A 20,589-nucleotide genomic window follows, 5' to 3' on the forward strand; every position below is an offset into this window, starting at 1 on the left:
TTGACTCCATGCGAAATTCCAGTTGAGCTATTGGGATACAGTTCATTTTTCTGAAGGCTGGACAGTGAATCCATCTTTGTATGTTGTTCTGAACTACTTGTGGGCCCAGATTTTGGAGCAGCTTCCTTCCCTAGCCAGATTTTTAAGGGATACTACTGCTAAGTATTGCTATCTTTTCTCAAATCAGCAGTGAGCAGAAACCTTTGTTTTTCAAGGACACGAATTTGACAACAGTGTGCTCTTCCATATTAACTCCCTATTTTGCATTGTCTGACTCTAAATGGTATGTTGAGTGTTATTTGGTTCTATAAATTTACTGTGTACTTGTTTCAACCTGGTTATTGTCCACCAGAAGTCCAGAGAAGTCTGTGGGCAGCAGTGCCAGACCCCTCCAAACTCATGCCTAAAGGATGAAGCTGCAGACTCTTCCTCCTGCTCCTCACTACAAGCAGCAAGACCAGAGCAGCTCACCTCAGCAAGGAGCTAAGGAAAAACTATTTACTCTTATCTCTAAATTCGAGGATCCCATTGTTTCTCTCAATTGTGGGGGGAACCTTCTGTTGTTGGTGTGCCTTTTTGTTTCTTATCTTGGTGAAACCACACTCCCAGCAGAGGAAGGTGAGTAAGAGGGAAGCAAACACATAGTGCTAAACCGGAATCAATACAAGGGTCACCTGCTCCTTGGGTCATCCTGGCACTGGGGGATTCCCTGAGGAATCTGCAGGGCATGTCCATTAGCAGAATGAAGCTATAGGTCTGTCATCCCTACAATGGCAGGGTTGGAAAAGCCCTCTGAGACTATCCATTCCCCCAGCACTGCCAAGGCCACCAATGACCACGTCCCCAAGTGCCACATCCACACAATTTTTAAATCCCTACAGGGATGGGCACTCCACCACTGCCCAGGGCAGCTGTGCCAGGGCTGGACGAGCATTTCTGGGAAGAAATTCTCTCTAATATGCAAACTAAACCTCTCCTGGCAGAACTTGAGGCCATTTCCTTTTGTCCTATCACTTGTTATCTGGGAGAAGAAGAGACCCCACCTCACTGCTGTCTCCCACTGCAAACCTTCTCCATTGCCACAGCAGCAGTGATAACATTATCGTCAAGAAGCAGATCACACTGTTGACTTGCTGGGAGTTTTCCCTAGGAAAGGCCCAAGCAGGAATCTCAGTGCTTGACTCACAGATCACAGCTCCCACAGCCTGTGTCACCGACGTCCGCTCTCTCTTTCCAAGCACGAGGTTCTACAAGAGAGGAAACGCTCTCACTGCCTGTCAGGTATGTTAGTCCTCTTTGGGCTATTTACAGATTGCCAGACGAGTTTCTTCTTTTTCTCTCTCTTTGTGGTTAATTAGGCAGTTCTACTTTTTTTTTTGTTCACCTACAATTTTTGAAACAAGTCCTTTTTTTTGCCATTTTAGTTCAGTCTGTTCGCACATCATTCTGTACTTCCCAAGCTTTGTTGCAGTGAGGGCTGTGCAATAGGCACCTGGTCACAAAATCACATGTATTTTTAATGCCTCCTCCATTCTTGCATTGCTTGGTGAAATTTGCTATTGTTTAAGGCATTGGGTAATGACAGGAGTGACCTGCAGGAGCACATGGCTTGTCCCAGGAATCAGACTGGAACTCTGTAAGAATTACTGCAGGAAAGGGTGAACGTGAGATAGTCATAATAATTTGAACACTGATCCTGAAAGGATATCATCAATATTTCCCCCACTCCACTCTGTAAGAAAATGCAGTATTTTTGTTCTCTGGACCTTTTGAATTTTTTTTTCTTGCCCATTTTTGACGCTTCTATTGCTTTTGTGGTGAATAAAACCTCCTTCTTCAGAAGTTCATTTTGCAAAAGTGCTTCATTTGTACAGTTAACGCTCCTCTTCCCCTCTTGATTGCATCTGCCCTGCAGATCACTCACTGGGCAGCTCCATAAAGAAATGGGGATTCAGTTCCCACCTTTCTTGGTAGGAGGAAGTTACCCCTCTCAAGCCGCAGACATTTTAGTGTGTGTAGCTGGTAATAAAATATTTCAGAAATTCCTGCCATGTCTGCCTCAGAGGTAATAAACCTCTAAAGGAACGCAGCAGAAACCAGCGTGGCGTCTGGTTTGAATGAGAGGAATGACTGCAACTCACATTGCTGCTGACGATGTTTGTCAGTCTCTTAGTAAAAATGAAACTTAATTAAAATGAAACTTTGTAAGAATGAAACAATATCTTTTGATACTCAGGTGCCTGAGAAATCTTTTGACAGAGCTCAGAGCTGCCTCTCCGTGCACGAAGTCACAGCTATCTCCCTCCCGAGGAGAAATCACTCGGTGAATGAGGATTATGTGCGTATGTGACTGCATGAATTTGACAAAGGCGATGAGTGTGCATGGAAGCAGGCACCGAGCCGCAGACATGCAGCCGCTAACCTTCCCCGTGCATCCCCTCCCTCCTTCTCCTGAGCCGCCTGGGGAGCGATGAGAAGCCGGCGCGGGCAGGTGCAGGGGCCGCTCCATCGGACACGGCGCTCCTGCGCCCCGCCCGGCCCCGCCGCTGCCCCGGCGCCGGGGAGGCTTGGCGAGGTGCACGGCGCGCTTCGCCGGGGCGGGGGGGCCGGTTTGTTTCTTTCCTGCCCCATCCCATTCTTATGACCGCCAAGAGGAAGAAGCCTTCAGGTCAGCCGGAGAACTGCTGCCCGGCGGCCGGCGGACAAGGGCTCCTTTGATCGGCGGCGGCGAGCGGCGGGCGCGGGCAGCGGGGAGCGCCCGGGCTCTGATGTCCCGGCGATGCGGGCGCCCCGCGGCCCCGCCGCGGCCCGCTGGCGCTGAGCCCCGCCGGCGGCTGCCCGGCACAGCCCCGCCAGCCTAAGCCGAGCCCGAGCCCGAGCCCCAGCCCGAGCCCGAGCCCCAGCCCAACCCTGTGCCCCATCCCGAGCCCCAGCCCCAGCCCGAGCCCCAGCCCGAGCCCGAGCCCCAGCCCCGGTCGGCGCCGCCTCCCCGCGGGCCCCGCGGGCGCGGACCCGCCGGCTCGGGGCGTCCCCGCCGCCTCCGCCCGGCGCCGCCCGGGGATGTGCGAGGCGGCCCCGCGGCCGGAGCCCTGCGAGCACCAGCGGGTGAGTGCGGGACGGGGCTGCGGGAGCGGGGCGGCACGGACGGACGGACGGACGGACGGGGCCCCGCGCGGCCCCCCAAGCCGGGAGCTGACAGCAGGCAGCGGTGCTCCCTGAGCCGGGACGCTGGGTCCGGGGCCAGCTCACCCTCGGGGAGCCGCGGGCCGGGCTCGGCCGGGGGTCGCACCCCGGGAGCAGCGCCCCGAGCCACCCTCGGGGGGCCGGGACCGGCCCGGGCAGCGGCTGCGGCAGAGCCCAGCGCCCTCCCCGCCCAGGGCGGCCCGGCCCGGCCTTAGGCGCCTCCCCGGGGGCCGGAGCCGCGCTCGGAGGGCTTTGGAAATGTGCCGGGCTCCGGGAATGTGCCGGGCTCTGGGGATGTGCCGGGCTCCGGGGATGTGCTGGGCTCTGGGGCCGTGCAGGGCTCCGGGGATGTGCGGCGCTCCGGGGATGTGCGGCGCTCCGGGGATATGCGGGGCTTCAGGGATATCCCGGGCTCCGGGGCTGTGCCGGGCTCCGGGGCTGTCCCGGGCTCCGGGGATGTCCCGGGCTCCGCGGCTGTGCCGGGCTCCGGGGCTGTGCCGGGCTCCGGGGCTGTTCTGGGCTCCGCGGCTGTGCCGGGCTCCGGGGCTGTGCCGGACTCCAGGGATGTCCCGGGCTCCGGGGCTGTGCCGGGCTCCGGGGCTGTTCTGGGCTCTGGGGATGTGCCGGGCTCCGGGGATATGCCCGGTTCCGGGATGTGCCGGGCTCCGGGGATGTGCCGGGCTCCGGGGATATGCCCGGTTCCGGGATGTGCCGGGCTCCGGGGATGTGCCGGGCTCCGGGGATATGCCCGGTTCCGGGATGTGCCGGGCTCCGGGGATGTGCCGGGCTCCGGGGATATGCCCGGTTCCGGGGCTCTACCGGGCTCCGGGGATGTTCTGGGTTCTGGGGCCGTGCAGGGCTCCGGGGATGTGCCTGGTTCCGGGGCTCTGCCGGGCTCCGGGGATGTGCCGGGCTCCGGGGATATGCCCGGTTCCGGGGATGTGCCGGGCCCCGAGGCTGTGCCGGGCTCCGGGGATGTGCCCGGTTCTGGGGATGTTCTGGGCTCCCTGCGGCGGAAGAGGTGCAGCCCCCGCAGGCTGCACGGCGATGCCCCGTGGCACTGCCCGGCTGGCATGGGACAGGCTGCGCAACTTAATGAAAACATAGTAAAGTACTCCCGTGATGTACTACATTTTCTGTGGACGCCACGCTGGGAACCAAGTAAGCCATAAACCGATTTTAACAAACCCATCCCAAAACCAAAAGCTAATGCATTCATTAACTCCTTGTGCCATCTAGATCAGGATCAGTCGAAAAGGTTCAGCTCTCTGTGGTGTCTAAGCTTCAGTAGGCACAGCAGAGGGGATCACATAAGCACCGGGAGAAGTGTAAGAAAACCACAATACCGAGGCTTGTATCTGCTTAAATTTTTCTTACAGTTTTGCTGTGCTTGCAGTAGCACACAAAGCAGCTTCTACCTGGTGGTCGTTAATGCAGATGGGTTCAACTCTCTAAATAACTCTAAGTAAAATTTAGTCCTCTGCCTTTCTACTCCTGCAGGAACAGAAAGATTAGCTCGCTTGAAAAAACTTAGATGATTGCAAAGAACATATTTACACATGAAAGGTGCAGTGTTTCCTGCTGCTCAACGGAACTGTATTTTCAGTGCTCAAAGTCACCACCAGAGTCAGGAGATAAGCATCACTGCTTCAATGAGGCTCCAAGTACTCAGAGGATTCTGGAGACTCGGCAGTATTTAGTCCATACAAAGAACTTTTTTTTTTGCTGCTTAATATGACTGGAAGTGAGAAGGGGATAACGGTTAATTTGCTTTTTTATTACCTATGAACGTCTAGCTCATAGTTAATGCAGGGCAGATTTCTCACTCCTTTGCACGTTTCAGTGAGATTTCAGTCCTGTGCCTCAGAGACCACTGGCTCATTTGACCAAAAATCCTGTTCTTCAGAGACAAACAGCAGCTCGTGAGGCATGTGAAAGTAGCTGTGCTGGTCCCTGTAGGTGCAGAAAGACAGAGGCTGGGCAGACCTCAGGATTCCAGCCTCCTGAGCCATGGAAAAACTGCAGTTCTGGCACTGCCAGTCACCTCCTGCAGCTTGATGTCCCAGGAGTAGTGACAGAAGGGCAGATGAGACACACAGAAATAAAATGTTCTCTCGTTTATGTAGAGGAACAGTGTGAGAATGTCCAGTGAGCCACTGAGACAGGTGTTGATAAACCCATGGAACATTAAATCTCTCTTACTTACATCTGTAGTACAGGGTTATTAGACATCTTTATTAATAAACATACACTTTAGGAACCTGTTTTTGCAGCACAGGAGCCTCATTCTAGCAGAGGTGCCTCATTCTAGCAGAGGTGGACATCAGAGGAAGGAGGAGATTATTGGAAACTAAGGAATGTGAATCAGGCAGAAAACTAAGGAAAAGAATCAGGCAGGAGGGCCAGTGGAAAAGCAAAGACTGGAGATCTGAGAGTTTGCAGCAGTTTGAGGAGAGTTCGAGTTGGGATGAACACAAGGCAGCAGTACAGCTAAGCCAGTTTAAAATAATGAAGTTCCAAGTCTAAGACTTGACTGAATGCAGAGCCTGAGAAGGGTCCCTCACTTATGGGACTCATGGGGAGAGGGAGAGGGTGTAAGGAAGGTTGACCTTTGTGTGAAGGGTCTGGTGAATGTAGTGTTCCCATTACTTATCCCAGTGAAATTCTCATATTCTTTCCCATTGAATGGAAAGGGTGCGTACTGCCTGTGGATGTAAAGAGCCCCAGGAAATGCTGGCAGGGATTTTCATTGTGAAATACTGAGAAATACATTGCTCTGTGCGTAGGGATTGGAATCTCAGTTGGAGGAGGGAAGTCTGGCCCTGGATAAGTAGGAGCAGGTGAAGGAGGAGCACAGAGCTGCCACCGGCAGCACTGCAAAGGTGGCCCAGTTACCTCTGAAGAGCAGCAGAGAGAGGATCTCCAAACCTGCTGCAGGAGCTGCACGAGTGAGCGTGAGCTTGCTGCTGGCGGCGTTGCGTGACTCCTGGATGCAGTGCTCTAACCTCCAAAGACAGGCCTGCTCACAGTTCTTTAAAAATTGCTGTGAAGACTCGCTGTCTTCAGTGTCAGTTTGACAGGCTCCCAGCAGAGCCTGTTTTTTTTTTTTTTTTATTATTTTTAGAGCCAGCTGTAAAGCTGTAGTCAAGAACTGCTTACATAATATTTTAGAAGTGACAGCGAAGCACAATGGCATATTTTGACCTTTGGCATTAGATAAGTAATTGGCAGGTTAAGTTAATTTTTATTCAAGCAAAGAGACTTGCTTTTTACTGCTTGTGAACTCCTGTACCTTCACACAAGATTAAACCTCACGGGTGCATTTTAAAAATAGGTTTTGGTTTGCTGGCCTTCCTTTTCTGTGTGGTGTGAAGGAAGCTCCTCCACGTGAAGGAACTCCACTCTTCTGCTCTCCATCCATGACACAAAGTGTGTGGTACGTGTGTGTGAGACTGTTTTGAGTGTGTGTGTGTGAGCATGTGTGTGTGCACGGGCCTGGCAGAGGGCCGGATTCTCCATTTCCTGGCTGATAGCCCACTGGTATTACAAATAATTGGAAAACTCACCTAGAAATCACCTTTGTTGCTGTGCAGTTGAGGAGCTGGTTTGGAGCCTATGACTCAGGGTAAGCGCTCAGTGAATATTCCCTTTTCCATTCCAGACACTGGGTTATGGGCAAGTCAGAAAGCCAGATGGATATAACTGAAATGAATACTCCAAAACCAAAGAAGAAACTGGGATGGAGTGGCCTGGAAATAGGGCTGGCTGTGGTCGTGGTGCTGCTGGCCATCGTGGCCATCACCATGATCACCCTGTACGCCACGTACGACGGTGAGTACGCGGGGCTGGCGGGGTGCACAGCTACAGGCACTGGGGAAGGGGCTGGGAAGCTGGCTGAAATGGAAAGCTGAAATGCAAAGCTGAAATGCAAAGCTGAAATGCAAAGCTGAAATGCAAAGCTGCATCCGCATGTCTTGTTGCTGGAAAAACTCAGAAGCCGCGTCTTCCCAACTGGGACTCGGTAAATCCGTTTGTTCATGCAAAGCTGTGGTAAACACAAACCATCTGCATGTTCTGACTTAGGAATACTTCTGTTTGTAATTAATGCCTCAGTAAGCAAAGATCCCAACAAACTACAACATTGCTGAAGAAAAGCAAACTCCAGGGCTTCCTTTGTGTCCCTTAGATGTATGAAAATCCTGTTTTTTCCTTTTTCAGGCTGTTGCAGCAAGGACTCTCAGTGAGTGTAGTCATCCTGAGAGGTTTTGTGCTTCAGTAGCCAGAGCAAAATAATTTCATTCAGGGGGAAATACACTGGTAATTTTTGGAAAAGATAATAAAGAAGCTAAAATTTCCATCTAGGGTCAAACTAGAATTTTTCCTTATATTGGGAATTAAGTGCTTTTTTAAAATTTTGAAATACTTAATAGTTTTGTTTAAGCTTTTAGTATAGTTCAATTATGGGATAAAAAATGCCATTATGGGGAAAAAAAAGTTTTATTTTCAAAGTCTCAGAAGGAAATATTTTCATATTCCTGAATCTTGTATTTTGTTCAGAAGACTTCAGAGTGAATGTCTCAGAATTTTCATATAATTCCTTGAAAATCCTTTTGTCTTTGTAAAGTATTGCTAAATTCAAACTGGCTTTGTCATTCTCTCCAGTCCTTGAGCTATTTTTCTCTAAATTGCTTTTTTGTTATAAAAATAGTATTTTGCCCACCTCCAATTGATGGGACATTTTCCTCTGATGACTACAAAAATTCCACATGATGAGTGACTAGCACTGAATGACCCTGAAGGGTTGAAGATGGTGATATTTTTAGAGCCTGATCCTATAAATATTCCCTTACTGACTGTAAGGTGTCCATTCATATTAACTTACTGTACACGGCAATTAAATTGACCATCAATGGAAATATTTACAGTAGATTTTATGATATTGACTTTGAGTAAAGAATTAAGAATATGATTGTTATCTCTTTTAGATGGGGTTTGCAAGACACCAGACTGTATCAAATCAGGTAAGAATGAAAAATACATATGTTTTAAATTAATTTATGTGGTTTTAAACAAAATTGCTACCACGGAATGCTCCCGTCTAACTGCAGACAAGTATGGCACATGGAAGCGTGGGTCTGTTACCCCACATGATTTTCTTAGCACAGTTCTTCTGCGAAAGTAAACTCTTGAGCTATGATACTGTCAGTCTCACAAAGCCATCCTCCATGTCCAAAAGATCCTGCAGAGTCTGACAAGCTATTCATCCTCCAGTAACAAGTGCAGTTGTTACAGAATCCCAGGTGCACAGCACCCCGTGGAGGCTCCCGACACTTGCTGGTTCCTAGACACCATTTAGACTTGCAGATGCAGCAGAAACAGCCCAGGAAAGTCACTGCGTTGGTTTCCTTGCTCCCGTGGGACTACTGGTTCCAGGTCTTGTTTCAGCAGCTTGGTGGCTGCCCACACCTCAGTCCTGCAGGGACAGCCCCAGGGCAGCCCCTCACCCCAGGAGCTGCAGATTGCCATCAGCATGGGCCAGACAAAAGGCTCATTTCAGGTGCCCATCACTGTCTTCTCATTGCACTTCCAAGGTGCTCTTCTCCCAGCATGAAAGATCATCCTTCAATTTGGAAAATGGTCCAATTATTAGTTCCCTAGCAGATTGTTTTTCATCTCTGCTGATGCTCATTTTCAGCTGAATACACATTGCTACAAGGGAGTTCAGAAAGACTGTGTGGTGATGAATTAACTCCAAAAGGAAAAGCAGGAAAAGTTTGGAGGAATGAGGCACAATGTAACAAGAAGTGTTTAAAGTAATTAATCAGAACAATTTTGCTCTTTTACGCTTCTGTTAAATGCTTTAACAGCATTTAACCACTGGAAAGGGATAAAGTGAAGATACTGACAGAATTGATTGTTCATTTGAGAGAAGAGCTGCAAATAAATGACCAGAAATAAAAAAAAATGTAGTAAAATAAATAATGAACAAATAATGAAGAAAAAATGTAATGAGAATTCATTGGTTATACCCAGGGTAAATCCCAGTAACTGCATGGCACTGTTATCATGGATTTGTGAGGCCACTGCAGTGTAGCACAGGAAGATACAATACAATTTGTGCATTTGAGCATTTTTTGGATAAGCTGACACACTCTGATGACTTCCTTGAGCTCAGGCAGCACAGCCTGATGGAACAGGAGATTTTGGTCTCTGATTCTTACCTAGGTAAGCATATTGTTTTGCTCCTGAATCCTCCCCAGGTCACTGGTTGCTTTGCCAGCTTGTATTGCTTTATTTGTAAGCTATTAAAGCAACAACTGACAATCAGGAGTACTACAGTAAGATTAATCATTACAAGTAATTGATATGAAGTTCTGCATTCTTGGTGCCAGGTAGGAACTGAGTAAACAAGTGACAGTAGGAACAAAGCCAAACACTGGTTTGTCACAGCAACACTGAGCACTGATGCAGAGTACACTGTGTATTACCTGTATTTGTGTAGGTATAAATTCACCCGGATTAGAGATAAAATAATAAAATATTCATAACATAATCACATTCCCTTGATTACAATATATCTGGGGTATCAGCCAAATAATGAATGGTTATCCTGGGGCTCAGGTGTGCAAATAATGCTCTTGAGGAGAGTATTCTGCATGGTCATACTTACTGTATGTACTGCACATGCAGCCCTAAATGAAAGACCACAGTTCCCACAACTGAGCTCTTTCTGCTACCTTTGCAGAATTTAGGCTTTAAGTTCTAAAATAAAAGATAAAAGTTGGATAGCTGATATTGGCTGGCCTGGACCTTGGAGCAGGAGAGATAAGAGAGATGATTATTTCTGTGTGGCACAAGTAGGCACAGAGGATTACCCAGGTGCTGACTCCAGGCAGAGCAACCCAACTGTACAGCTCAAGCCAGGTTTGATATTACACTGCTAATGATTCCCAGGTTTAAGCAAGACGTGGATTTGTCCTGGCTCTTGTTGGGAGGTTTTTCCCAAAGTGACAAGTCAGTGGATGAGGGCCATCTTTTCTTGGTGTCAGAAGATGTTTCTGTCCTACTGTTACTGTTCGGCAGGGCTGGGGTGTCCACTCCTGGCCAGGAAAGTCTGTGCTGCTGGACTGACACATGCCAAGGTCATCCAAGGGACAGTGATGCCCTTCAGGTGCTGCCCCAGTCTGGCAGACAGATTCAGAGAGATACCCTTAAAACAGGGGATGTTAGGAATAGTTACAGCTTTCCTCTTTCACAGCAAATAGGTGGAGTTAGGACAGGAATAAACTGCAGCATTCAAAACACTCCCCTTCCCCTAACTGAAACAGGGCAAAACAGACAAACCAGCACCAGAGCTTCCACAATCCCAGAGCCCTTGGGGCTGCAGCAAATGTCACACTTAGTAAAAACATGACTGAATTTCCCAGTCTCTGGCTGTTGGTGTGATCCTGTGTCCCTTCAAATAGAAGTCACCCTGAAGCCATGGGCTTCAGAAGGGAAACCATCAGCTAGGAGGCTTTGCATCTATTTCCACAGTGGGTTTTATGCTTCAGAAGCAGTCTGAGGTTGAAAATGCACCTGTCCTTGGCTATTTCCATCTTGCAGGCACTGGAACATTGTAAAATCATCAGATGTTGGCCTAGAATGTAACACTCCTAAGCCAACAGAAAAACGGGGGCAGGCAAATCAACACAAACACCACAGACTGTCTCTCCATTTCCACCAGCACAAGAGACATGGAAAATATTGAAAGCACTGGAAAAATAACTATAAATATTTGACTTGCCCATGTGGAGGAATGAACACTTGAAATCACAAGCCTCATAATTTACTAAAAATAATGTCAGAAAAATGGGAAGAATATTCAGTATCCTGGGAAATTGAGAGGTATCCCTAGCTCTTGCCTGACTCCAAAGATCTCTCTTTTTGGTGAGAGACTCTGTTCTGGCACACTGGTGGTAGAAGCAGTCTGGGTGGAATCGGGATAGTTATAGGGAGAAGCCCAGAGGGTTTATGGACAGCAGCTGAAAGCTGTCATCAAGGGATTGGATTTCACTGAGAATCCCTGTCACGACTGGTCAGTGACTGGCCAGTCTTGGACAAGCCACTCCAGGGAGTCAAAAGGATAGCAAGAGGCAGTATCAGTTCTAGAGTAAAATGTGGAGCAGGTCTGATAATGAGTGTAGCTTCCAGAAGGCATTAATAGAAAAACCTTTCCTGTCAAGAACTGAAATAGTCCAACAAAGTCAGTATTTTATTGAAATAGACAGGATTCAGTTGAGTCTAAATCATACTTAATTACTGAAATTACACGACAGTGGATACTTAGCCTCTGCTATGTCTTGTGTTTTTAATGTCCCTTCTCACCATGTTTCAGTACAAAGAAGGGTAAGTGAAGGGTAAATGAGACATCCTACATTTTATTTAGAGCTGAGTGACCACTCAGTTCTCAGGGAGCAGGAACATCTGTCCGTTTACCACCAGTAAACACAGCCAACTGGAAAGTATGGCAGCTGTGGTCAGCACAGGAACAGCAATTCCTTGTCCACCGATGGGAACTTTGTTTGGTCTAGAACACTCAAGCAAGCTTGAGCCTATTCTAAACTAAACACGTTGATGACCTCCCTGCCGAGAGGAAGCAGGGCAGTGCAGAGCGTGTGCCAAGTGTCTGTGTGTGCTGCAGCCGCGCGGATCCTGGAGAACATGGACCCCAGCGCCCGGCCCTGCCAGGACTTCTACCAGTACGCCTGCGGGGGGTGGCTCAAGAGGAACGTCATCCCCGAGACCAGCTCCCGTTATAGCAACTTTGACATTTTGAGAGACGAACTAGAAGTTGTTTTAAAAGGTCAGTGGAGTTTGGGGACTAAATAAAGTTTCTTCTCTGCCTTACGTGTTATCCTAAGAAGTTGTGGTTTTCTAGCGAAGCTTTAAGTACTACCAGATATTCCAGGGGTTTGCGTTTGGTTCAGGACAAATCTGCCCCAAACTGCTTGCTCGGAGAAGGCTCTGGGAGTGTGCTGCTGTGTCTGACACTGGAGCAGAGCTGAGCAGGCCTGCCCTTGCTGCTATCTGCACATCAGACCAGCTGCAGTCCCCACCCTGAGCTGCCCCAGCGGCAGCACCCGGCAGGTGAAGGAGGAGGAGGGAGAGGTCTGTCTGTGTCCGCATCAGCTGAAATGCTGGAAGCTGCTCTCTGGCAGCCCATGTCCTGCATATCTGTGTCCCATCAGAAAGCCCCAAGAGCAGGCAAGCTATTTTCCTGCCTGTCATATCAACAGTATCAAATTCTTCACCTTCCCTTTTTTTCAGGTGAAAATAACAGAGTCCAAGAAGGCAGTCTGTACTCGTGTAACACTCTCCAACCCGTTCTCTCCAGGCTAAATATCCTTTTATTTACTTTGCCTATCTCCTGGTTTTGCCAGCTCTGTTTTCACACAATAGCCTGGTTGCTTAGAACCTGTCCCTGAGAAGTCAGAGCATTTGTCCTTCAGCCAGGGTGACCTACAGAGACTCTACTGACTCTGTTACCTTCCACATCCCGACTCAGACTGCAGCCACTGCAGGCCACGTCACCTGCAGAGCTTTTCCCCTCAGCTGCTGAAAGGCAGAGCCTCCCTGGGGCTGGACACGGAGCTCTCCTGGCCCAGCCCTGCTCCCCAGAGCCTGCCAGGACAGAGCAGCAATGACCACGACTCGCTGTGTGTGTTTCAGATGTCCTCGACGCCCCCAGCACCAACGATATCCCAGCAGTGCAGAAGGCAAAAACTCTGTTCAGGTCCTGCATCAATGAAAGTAAGTGTCCCCTGAGGCCAGTGCCACCTCACACCATCCTACAGGATACCTGCAGCACCCAAAGGGCCCCACTCAGGCAGCTACACCGGTGTCCTCTCGGTGCATCACTTTTCAGCTATCCTTTGTGAACACTGAAATGTGTCTATTCTACAGACTCCAGTCACAATGTCAGCAGTAAAACTGCTATTGTATGTCCTGCTTTACTACCTTAGGTATTTTAGGTAACTCCTCAGTTACTAATTTGCTGCAGATTGTATAAACTCAAATCCTTTCAGTTAAATGGGAGTTAACTTATTTTGTAGAAATTAGCAGGGATGAGGTGAAAGCTACCTGGCTCTGCCACTAGAACAAAGAGCGGTTTGCAGTGCTTCCTAAATCATATTTTTATATTTTCTGTAACAGTATGAATACTTTTCAAAACTATTATTTCAAGCTATCTGCAGAGACAGGAAAAAAAATTACTACTTCAATGTCATGGTCTCAAGGATCTGCATATGCTGTTTGTGACTGGAACATTTTTACATTAAATGTTAAAGTACAGTCATACATCAGAGCAAACGGCTGCTGTGGTGATGGAGGAAACACAGTTCTCAGCTTCACTGCTCTGAGCTCATTATAATATATATTGCAATATATAGCATTTGTGGGGTTTAAAATGTCATGGTAACTCATTTTATTTTTTCCAAAAGCTGCCATTGATATCCGAGGTGGAAGGCCTCTAATTAGTTTATTGCCAAATGTGTCTGAGTGGCCTGTAGCAACAACTAACTGGGATGCTTCCTATGGTAAGATAACCTGTGCTTATTCCCTTTTAGTTAAAATATCTAAATCATTTAATTTATTGCTTACTAAAAATAGAGACTGACTCTACCTTCCATTTGCTTAGGTACTGCTTGGACAGCTGAGAAAGCTATTGCACAGCTCAACTCCAGATATGGAAAAAAGGTCCTTATTAATTTTTTTGTTGGCACAGACGATAAAAATTCCACAGCACATATCATTCACGTAAGTCTGCCTGGGTGCCATGGCCTTGTTGATCATAAAAGTGCAGCAAGTAACTGGAAGCACAGACATAAATGTTAGCAAGGAGAAGCACCAGTGATCTGAATTTGACCGGAGCACTTTGTAGATGAATTTGTGAGTTAATGTCGTTTTCAGCAGAAACTCTGGGTTTCACAGTTCCCTGTCTGCTCTCCAAACTGACATCTTTGTTCTGTGCACTCATACTCTGTTACTGCCAGTGAGACGGGAATGACACAGAAAGGTCATCTCTGAAACCTGAACATGCAGACTAGGCAGGAGAAGGTCTGGTGACTGCTGGGATGCAGCAGTTAGAGGAGCAAAGGCCAATCTCTCCTGTCAGTGCGTGGATGGAGCCGTGGGCACCTCACGCGCAGGGATTTCGGAGATGCAGGAGCTGCCTAGCTTGTCTCTGGGCTGTTCTGTCATCTGTGGTTCACCTCTTTTCACACTGGCTACCACTGCCTTGCAGTGTTCGGCAACAGGAGAAGAAAAAGATTGAAAAGAAAAACAAAAAGTTTAACGAGAATGAAATAGTGAAAGGTGGGCAACAGGATGAGAGAGGAACGCCCCTGTGGCCAGAAAGTGATTTGGCCAGTGAAGCATCAGCACCTGCAGTTACCAGAAGAACAGTACAATGCTCTGCCATTTCCCCTTAAGCACATCTCAGGTTTTATTTGCATTTACAGATCGATCAGCCTGGGCTGGGCCTGCCTTCTCGGGACTACTACGAGTGCACTGGAGCATACCGAGAGGTGAGGGGGAGCTGGCACACCACTGGTGACAGTTCTCGGGTTTTAGCCTCGGTTTTCAAGGCAGCTACTTGACTTTTTAAGACCTTTTGGAAGGAGATAAGCATGAAACAATTTAGCTTTGTTATAGAGCTTCACAGCTGGATCAAGAGCTATCCCCTGACTGTCAGAGTTGTATTTAAACAGAATACAAGTGGTCAGGATCAGCCCTGTTCTGTCACTGCAAAAAGGAGGTCACATCTGAGCTGTGACCGACTGGCAGCAACTGGCAAATGCTGCAGGTGAGCTACTTCTACCAGGAATAGGCTTGGAAAGAAAAACAGAACATTCAGAACCAGAGACACTTTGCTGCATGAAAGATCTGAAAAGACCACAGTCTCCTACATCAACTGCTGAACACAAACAGCAGCAAAAGGATGTGATACCATAGAAATGGCTCAGATACCTGAAACCTCGTATGGTCTCCTTTAATTCTTGTTTACTCATTACTTCTGTGAGTCTCATTAACCTGTTAGCACTGACACTGTATCCCTGTTGCTAATCTTGGATGTGCTTTAAGTCCTTGAGAGCTGATGGGTGTCTGTGCTGAAGTCATGGAGTGAAACTGCTACCACAGTGACCTTTAATTAGCCACATTCCTTCTGTGTAATTAAATGCAGAAGCAATGAGAAAGTGTACAGGCCGTCTGGGCTTTGTAGGTATTTTGCTGATGTGCCAACAGTTAATAGTGATTACCTTTAATTACAGATCACATGCTCATTAAGACAATCATTGCCATCTGAACTGCCCAGCTCCATGTGAGATGGCCTTTAGGAGCTGACTCACATTGCACAACCTGCTCCTTCCATGTGCTGTGCTAACTGCAGCACTGAGACAGCTCCTGTCCTCTGACCTACCTGAGTATCAGCTCTGCACTGCTGGAAGGTAGAGGAGGAAGTGCTGCTGAAAACCAGCTTTATCACTGGCAGGCAGGTTCCCAGGTTCCCAGCGTCCTCTCAAGCACGACTGCTCCACAGGAGAGCGGTTCCCTCCCAGCCTCGCTCTCCTGCTCTTGGCTCTGCTTCCTGCTGTTATTCTGCTCCAGGAGCTGCACACAGCAAATTCATCTCTGCCTCCTGCCCCTTCCAGGCCCCTGCCCCCAGCAGCACTTCCCACCCCAGAGCTACAGGCGGAACCTGCCAACAGGAAATTTAAAAATCTTTTCCTCTTGTAAGATACAGGATGGCTCTGCTCAGACAGGAGTGATTCCGATGTCTTAAGTTTCCACTGAAATTGCTGAGACTATTTATACAGTCCAGATGACATTAGCTGACTTAGTTCTTTGCTACCTGACTTAAGAGCTGCCCTTAGGAGAAAAATAAAGTCACTGTTTGGTACCTAAAAATCTCTGTTAACTTATTGGCTTGAGGTAATAGCTACATTGAACTTTATGATGTTTTTTACAGTGCTGGTGTGCACTGTCTTTTGTGGCTTGTTGGAGCTGTCAGTGGTGCCATGGGCCTTTCTGAAATGATCTCGGTTGTAACTGGCCCTGGGAGTGGAGCCCTTTGGGCTGCTGAGCCCTGTCCCTGCTGGCAGCTGCCCAGCCCTGTGGTGCCACAGCCCCAGCTGGGCACAGCCAGGAGGGCACAGGGAACGGTGCACACACGTGCAGCACTCATTAAAGAGGTGTGCCCCGTGCCCTAGGCTGAATGTACCAAAACACTTCTATCAATAAAGCTGATGACATGCACACCTTATTAATCCTAGGTTTAATCACTGGTTTGGTAGGTTACATTGCCTAAACCAGATTTATTCCTTCATAGCTGATCCAGCACCATGTATGTTTGTTTTTTTTTTTAATTTGTATTGAAAAAGAATATTGAAAACAGCATTTCTGTTGATAGAAAAAATGAGTGTGACTTACCAATTAGGAATTATAATTACAAATAATAATGGAATTACAATAAAACAGAGGTTCCATAAAATATAATGACACCTTAAGATATTTGGCTGTGTGACATTTCAGAGAATTTGCTGCTGTATTTACCTTCTTATCATTACTGAACTCTTTAATGTTAGATTTCATATAAATTGTCTATAGTATACCTAACTTTGCATACAGCAACAGGAGTTCTAACTGTTCCAAGAAGCACTGGAGGAGGTTCACAGCTCCTGGGAGTGCTTTTCCCACAAAGCCAATTCCCTCGTTTTATGTTCCTGGGAACACAGCTCTTTGGAAATGGTATTTTTGGAAGTTGTAATTAAAGTGAGCTAGAAAAAACATGGGTGATGGTTTAAATATGGATATACAAATGTCTCATTCTAAATAATGAAAACAGTGCAGTCGTTGGGAGTGTTCAGCTTTGAACAGTGCTCCAGTTACCCAGCAGTGCTCCATGAGGGAATGCTCACAGTTAATTTCTAGCAGTATTTCCAGTAAAATTGTCCTGTTTAAATAAAGGAATGAAGAACTGTAGTTCATAAAAATGAAGATGAAATCTTGAAGATAATCAAGGTATGCTCTACTTGGAAGAGTTTTGTCTTTAAACTGTTCCTGTTTTTTCTTGCAGGCATGTTCTGCCTATGTTGATTTCATGATTGCTGTAGCTAAACTAATCCTACAAGAAAGAAATATTTCTGTCAATGAGAATGAGATTTCTGCACAAATGAGAATAGTTATGGACCTGGAGAAAGAGATTGCCAATGTAAGAAAAACATCTTTAAACTATCCTTTAAATAACTGACTTTTTTCATAATTCCTAAGAGAGCTGACTGTAAAGTGAGCGGTTAACTTCCTTGCCGATGCTGTTTTGTGGGAGTAGAAATGTATGGAGCCTGTTACACCTGAAGGAACAGCTGTGTCCTGGGAGGAGCAAGGGAAAGTATTTGAGGCAGCTGTTTTCCAAACAACAAAATGTTTTATGCTGATCAGCTCACAGAAGCCCTGCAAGAGCAGAGAGCAACTTGGGATTTGGTTAATGTGGTTTAGAGCGTGAGTTTTGGGAGGTGCTTTGGGGTCTCTCCTCCCTTTGTTCTGTTTCCCTGTGGGCTGTTTGGATCCCAGAGCAGCAGATTCCCAGCCCTGGGCCTGCTGTGAACACAAAGTCATGTTTGTGCTCCACAATGCTGATTGTTCCAAGGGCATTTTTTACAAAACACTGTTCTCCCTTAAAAGAAAAGGACAAAGGAAAAATAATACCATGAATTTGACTTTGGAGGAATAGCGAGGGTTTGAATGGAGACAACCAAAGGCATTTATGAGCAAACCATGGCTTATTATTATTAACTATTGCAGCAGGACCTGAAGCTGAGGATGACCATGAAACAGGCTGAATGCATGTTTTATAGCTTCAGCTATTTTTGAAGGTACACTGATAGTAAGGTCACGTACTTGGGAAAACCATTCATATGAACTAAAACCATCTGATTTTGATTTTGTTCTTTTTGGTGAGAAACACACCTCTGGGCTTGGATCAGAGATGGGCAATTATTGTCAAAAAGGGAATTCATTGAAGAAAGGTTTTGAAGAGGAGTATGAAAGGAACTCACACCTGCAATGTCCCTGCAGCAGTTGCTGCTGGTGGAGTTCAGCTGGTGCTGGGGAAGCTGCCACTGCCCGGGATTTTAACCTTTCATCCAAAACTCAGTATCAGCCTGAATGTGACTGAAGAGAGCAGGCATTGTGCTCTTGGGAATTTGTTAAAAAAAAAAAACAAAACAGAAAAAGCCCACTGAATGTACAATAGAATAGGAAAGAGGAAGCGGAAGAGAAGGATAAAAGGAGGCTTGGCATAACTGATTTTTCAAAGCACTTGAAGAGGGTAAAATCTGCTGCTGTGGATGCAGATGTTGAGCTCAGCAGTGTGAACTGCCAGTGCCCAGAGCAGCACAGAGCTGTGTGAGCTGGGGCTGTGCCTCTCCAGCAGCGCCGTGGGTCACAAAGAACACACAGGGCAGCAGTGCACCCTGGTCAGAACCAAAACTCCTGGGAACCGACTCAGTGTACTCAGTAACGTTCTCCTGATTAACTCTGACAGGCAACAACAAAATCTGAAGACAGAAATGATCCACTTCTGTTGTACAATAAAATGACCTTGGCACAACTCCAAAACAACTTCTCACTGGAAATCAATCATAAGGTGAGTGATCAATAACCTGGTATTTTAACCTCTAATTTATCACTGATGGGATTAAACAATGAAGCCTGGAATTTTTTTTTCTGTTAAAGACATGACATATTTGCAATTGAGCAGGATCCCTGACGTACACAGTCTTACCTGCTCTTCTGATGACACTGAACTGTATGCCCATTCTGCACCCACTGCTTCTCCTAACCTGAAGGCACATCTTCCCATTTGCCTCAACATAAAAAGACAGAAGAGTACAAAGGAAAAAAAATTTCCAGTGGGAGGTGTCTCTGCCCATGGCAGGGGGTTGGAAATAGATGATCCTTAAGATCCCTTCCAACCCAAACCATTCTGTGATTCTCTGATCCTGTTCCTTGTCCTCATGGGTTCAGGGCCCAGGACAGAAGTCCAGCCTGTAGCCACCAGCTGTTTTCAGGATGTTTAGTGGACTACTCAGCCCCCCTCTGTTTATCCAGAGCTGCAGATTCAGAACAAAAGTCCAGTTTGTCCAACATTGCCTCTGTAATTATTGCTCCCAAGGCAAGCAGAAAGGAGCCCAGGCTGCCAGGCCCATGAAATGGGACAGCTCTCCACATCCCTCCCACTGCAGCTCCCCCGGGAGGTGTCAGCTCTGCTCCCACCCCGAGCCATGTGCTGTTTGTGCAGGGCAGCCTTTAACTCATGGCACCAGAGTGCAGCTGAAAGCCAGCCCAAGCTTTGCTAACACAGCTCTGTCTCCTCAGGAACACAATGTCATCCTGAACATGGGTGGGTTTTATTCTCATGACTTTTGCTGAGGTTTCTGAGGCCAGTAAGGTACAATGAAACACTGTTATTCCTGGCACTTTTTCATATTCACTGCAATTTTATTGACTTTAATTCTCTGACAGTTCCCTCCTGCCTGGTTTAATTGGTTTCATAATTCACTGTCTCCCACAGGTGTAGTTGGTTACCATTACAGCCATCCTGTCAGAAAACAACAACTCCTGTCACAGAATGGCATTGCCCTGGTTATTATTAGTTCCTGGGGGGTGCTGCAGATCAGCACTAATTTAAATTTATTCCAAAATGCTCAAAAGACACTTGATGGGAGTTGGTAGTGTTGTAATGTCTAAGGATAGAAAAGCAATTATTCCCAAGATTAGCCTGAAGTTTGCTGCTTCTCTCCCAGACCTGCAGTGACTGTTCCTGAAAGCTTCTCTTCTCTCCTCAGCTACTTCCACTTGTCTGATGGAAGACATTACCTCTTCCAACAAACCTTTCCAAAGATACAGGCAGGGAAAAATCACCAACACTTTTTAAAGTAATAGGCAGAACAGAAACTTTAAAAATTAAAAAAAAAAAGTGTTAGTTTGAAATCAAAGCAATTTCTCTACCCTTTCTGCCAAATACCCCCCTATGTTAACAACAATTTAGAGCTATAAATGATCTCAGGCCAGCTAGTATTACAATGACCCCATTTATAAGTAGTGCAAATATTAGGGCAACGAAAGGCAGAGCAGATGTGTCATGCAAACATATTTAAACTGTTTATGATCGAACCATATCATAATGCATATTGATTTTCCAGGTGTTCAACTGGTCAGAATTCATAAATGCCATCATGTCAACTGTGCAAATCAACGTTGACAGCACGGAACATGTCATTGTTTATGACCCTGACTACCTTCTCAAGCTCAGGTCTATTCTCATAAAATACTCGCCCAGGTAGGTGTGTTAAGTATGGCATTTGC

At 47.1% G+C, this 20,589-nt stretch overlaps 1 protein-coding gene across 4 annotated transcripts in view; it reads left to right on the forward strand.

Moving 5' to 3' along the window:
* The first annotated feature begins 1,125 nt into the window (after positions 1 to 1,125).
* Positions 1,126 to 20,589, forward strand: part of MME (membrane metalloendopeptidase) — a 31,555-nt gene continuing 12,091 nt past the window's right edge. Inside the window, exons 1-11 of one of the 4 annotated variants that reach the window (XM_068200133.1) lie at positions 1,126 to 1,281; positions 6,845 to 7,014; positions 8,169 to 8,204; positions 11,867 to 12,028; positions 12,895 to 12,975; positions 13,665 to 13,760; positions 13,862 to 13,980; positions 14,685 to 14,750; positions 17,300 to 17,434; positions 18,767 to 18,868; positions 20,427 to 20,563. In XM_068200133.1, the coding sequence (XP_068056234.1) occupies positions 6,855 to 7,014; positions 8,169 to 8,204; positions 11,867 to 12,028; positions 12,895 to 12,975; positions 13,665 to 13,760; positions 13,862 to 13,980; positions 14,685 to 14,750; positions 17,300 to 17,434; positions 18,767 to 18,868; positions 20,427 to 20,563 (1,094 nt within the window). In that variant the 5' untranslated portion in view covers positions 1,126 to 1,281; positions 6,845 to 6,854. Of the gene's footprint in view, positions 1,282 to 2,982; positions 3,106 to 6,458; positions 6,620 to 6,844; positions 7,015 to 8,168; positions 8,205 to 11,866; positions 12,029 to 12,894; positions 12,976 to 13,664; positions 13,761 to 13,861; positions 13,981 to 14,684; positions 14,751 to 17,299; positions 17,435 to 18,766; positions 18,869 to 20,426; positions 20,564 to 20,589 lie in introns of those variants that run through there. The other 3 variants (XM_068200132.1, XM_068200131.1, XM_068200134.1) reach the window with 3 other exon arrangements.

This window comes from Anomalospiza imberbis, chromosome 10 (assembly GCF_031753505.1).
Source record: "Anomalospiza imberbis isolate Cuckoo-Finch-1a 21T00152 chromosome 10, ASM3175350v1, whole genome shotgun sequence".
Classification (NCBI taxonomy): Eukaryota; Metazoa; Chordata; class Aves; order Passeriformes; family Viduidae; genus Anomalospiza; species Anomalospiza imberbis.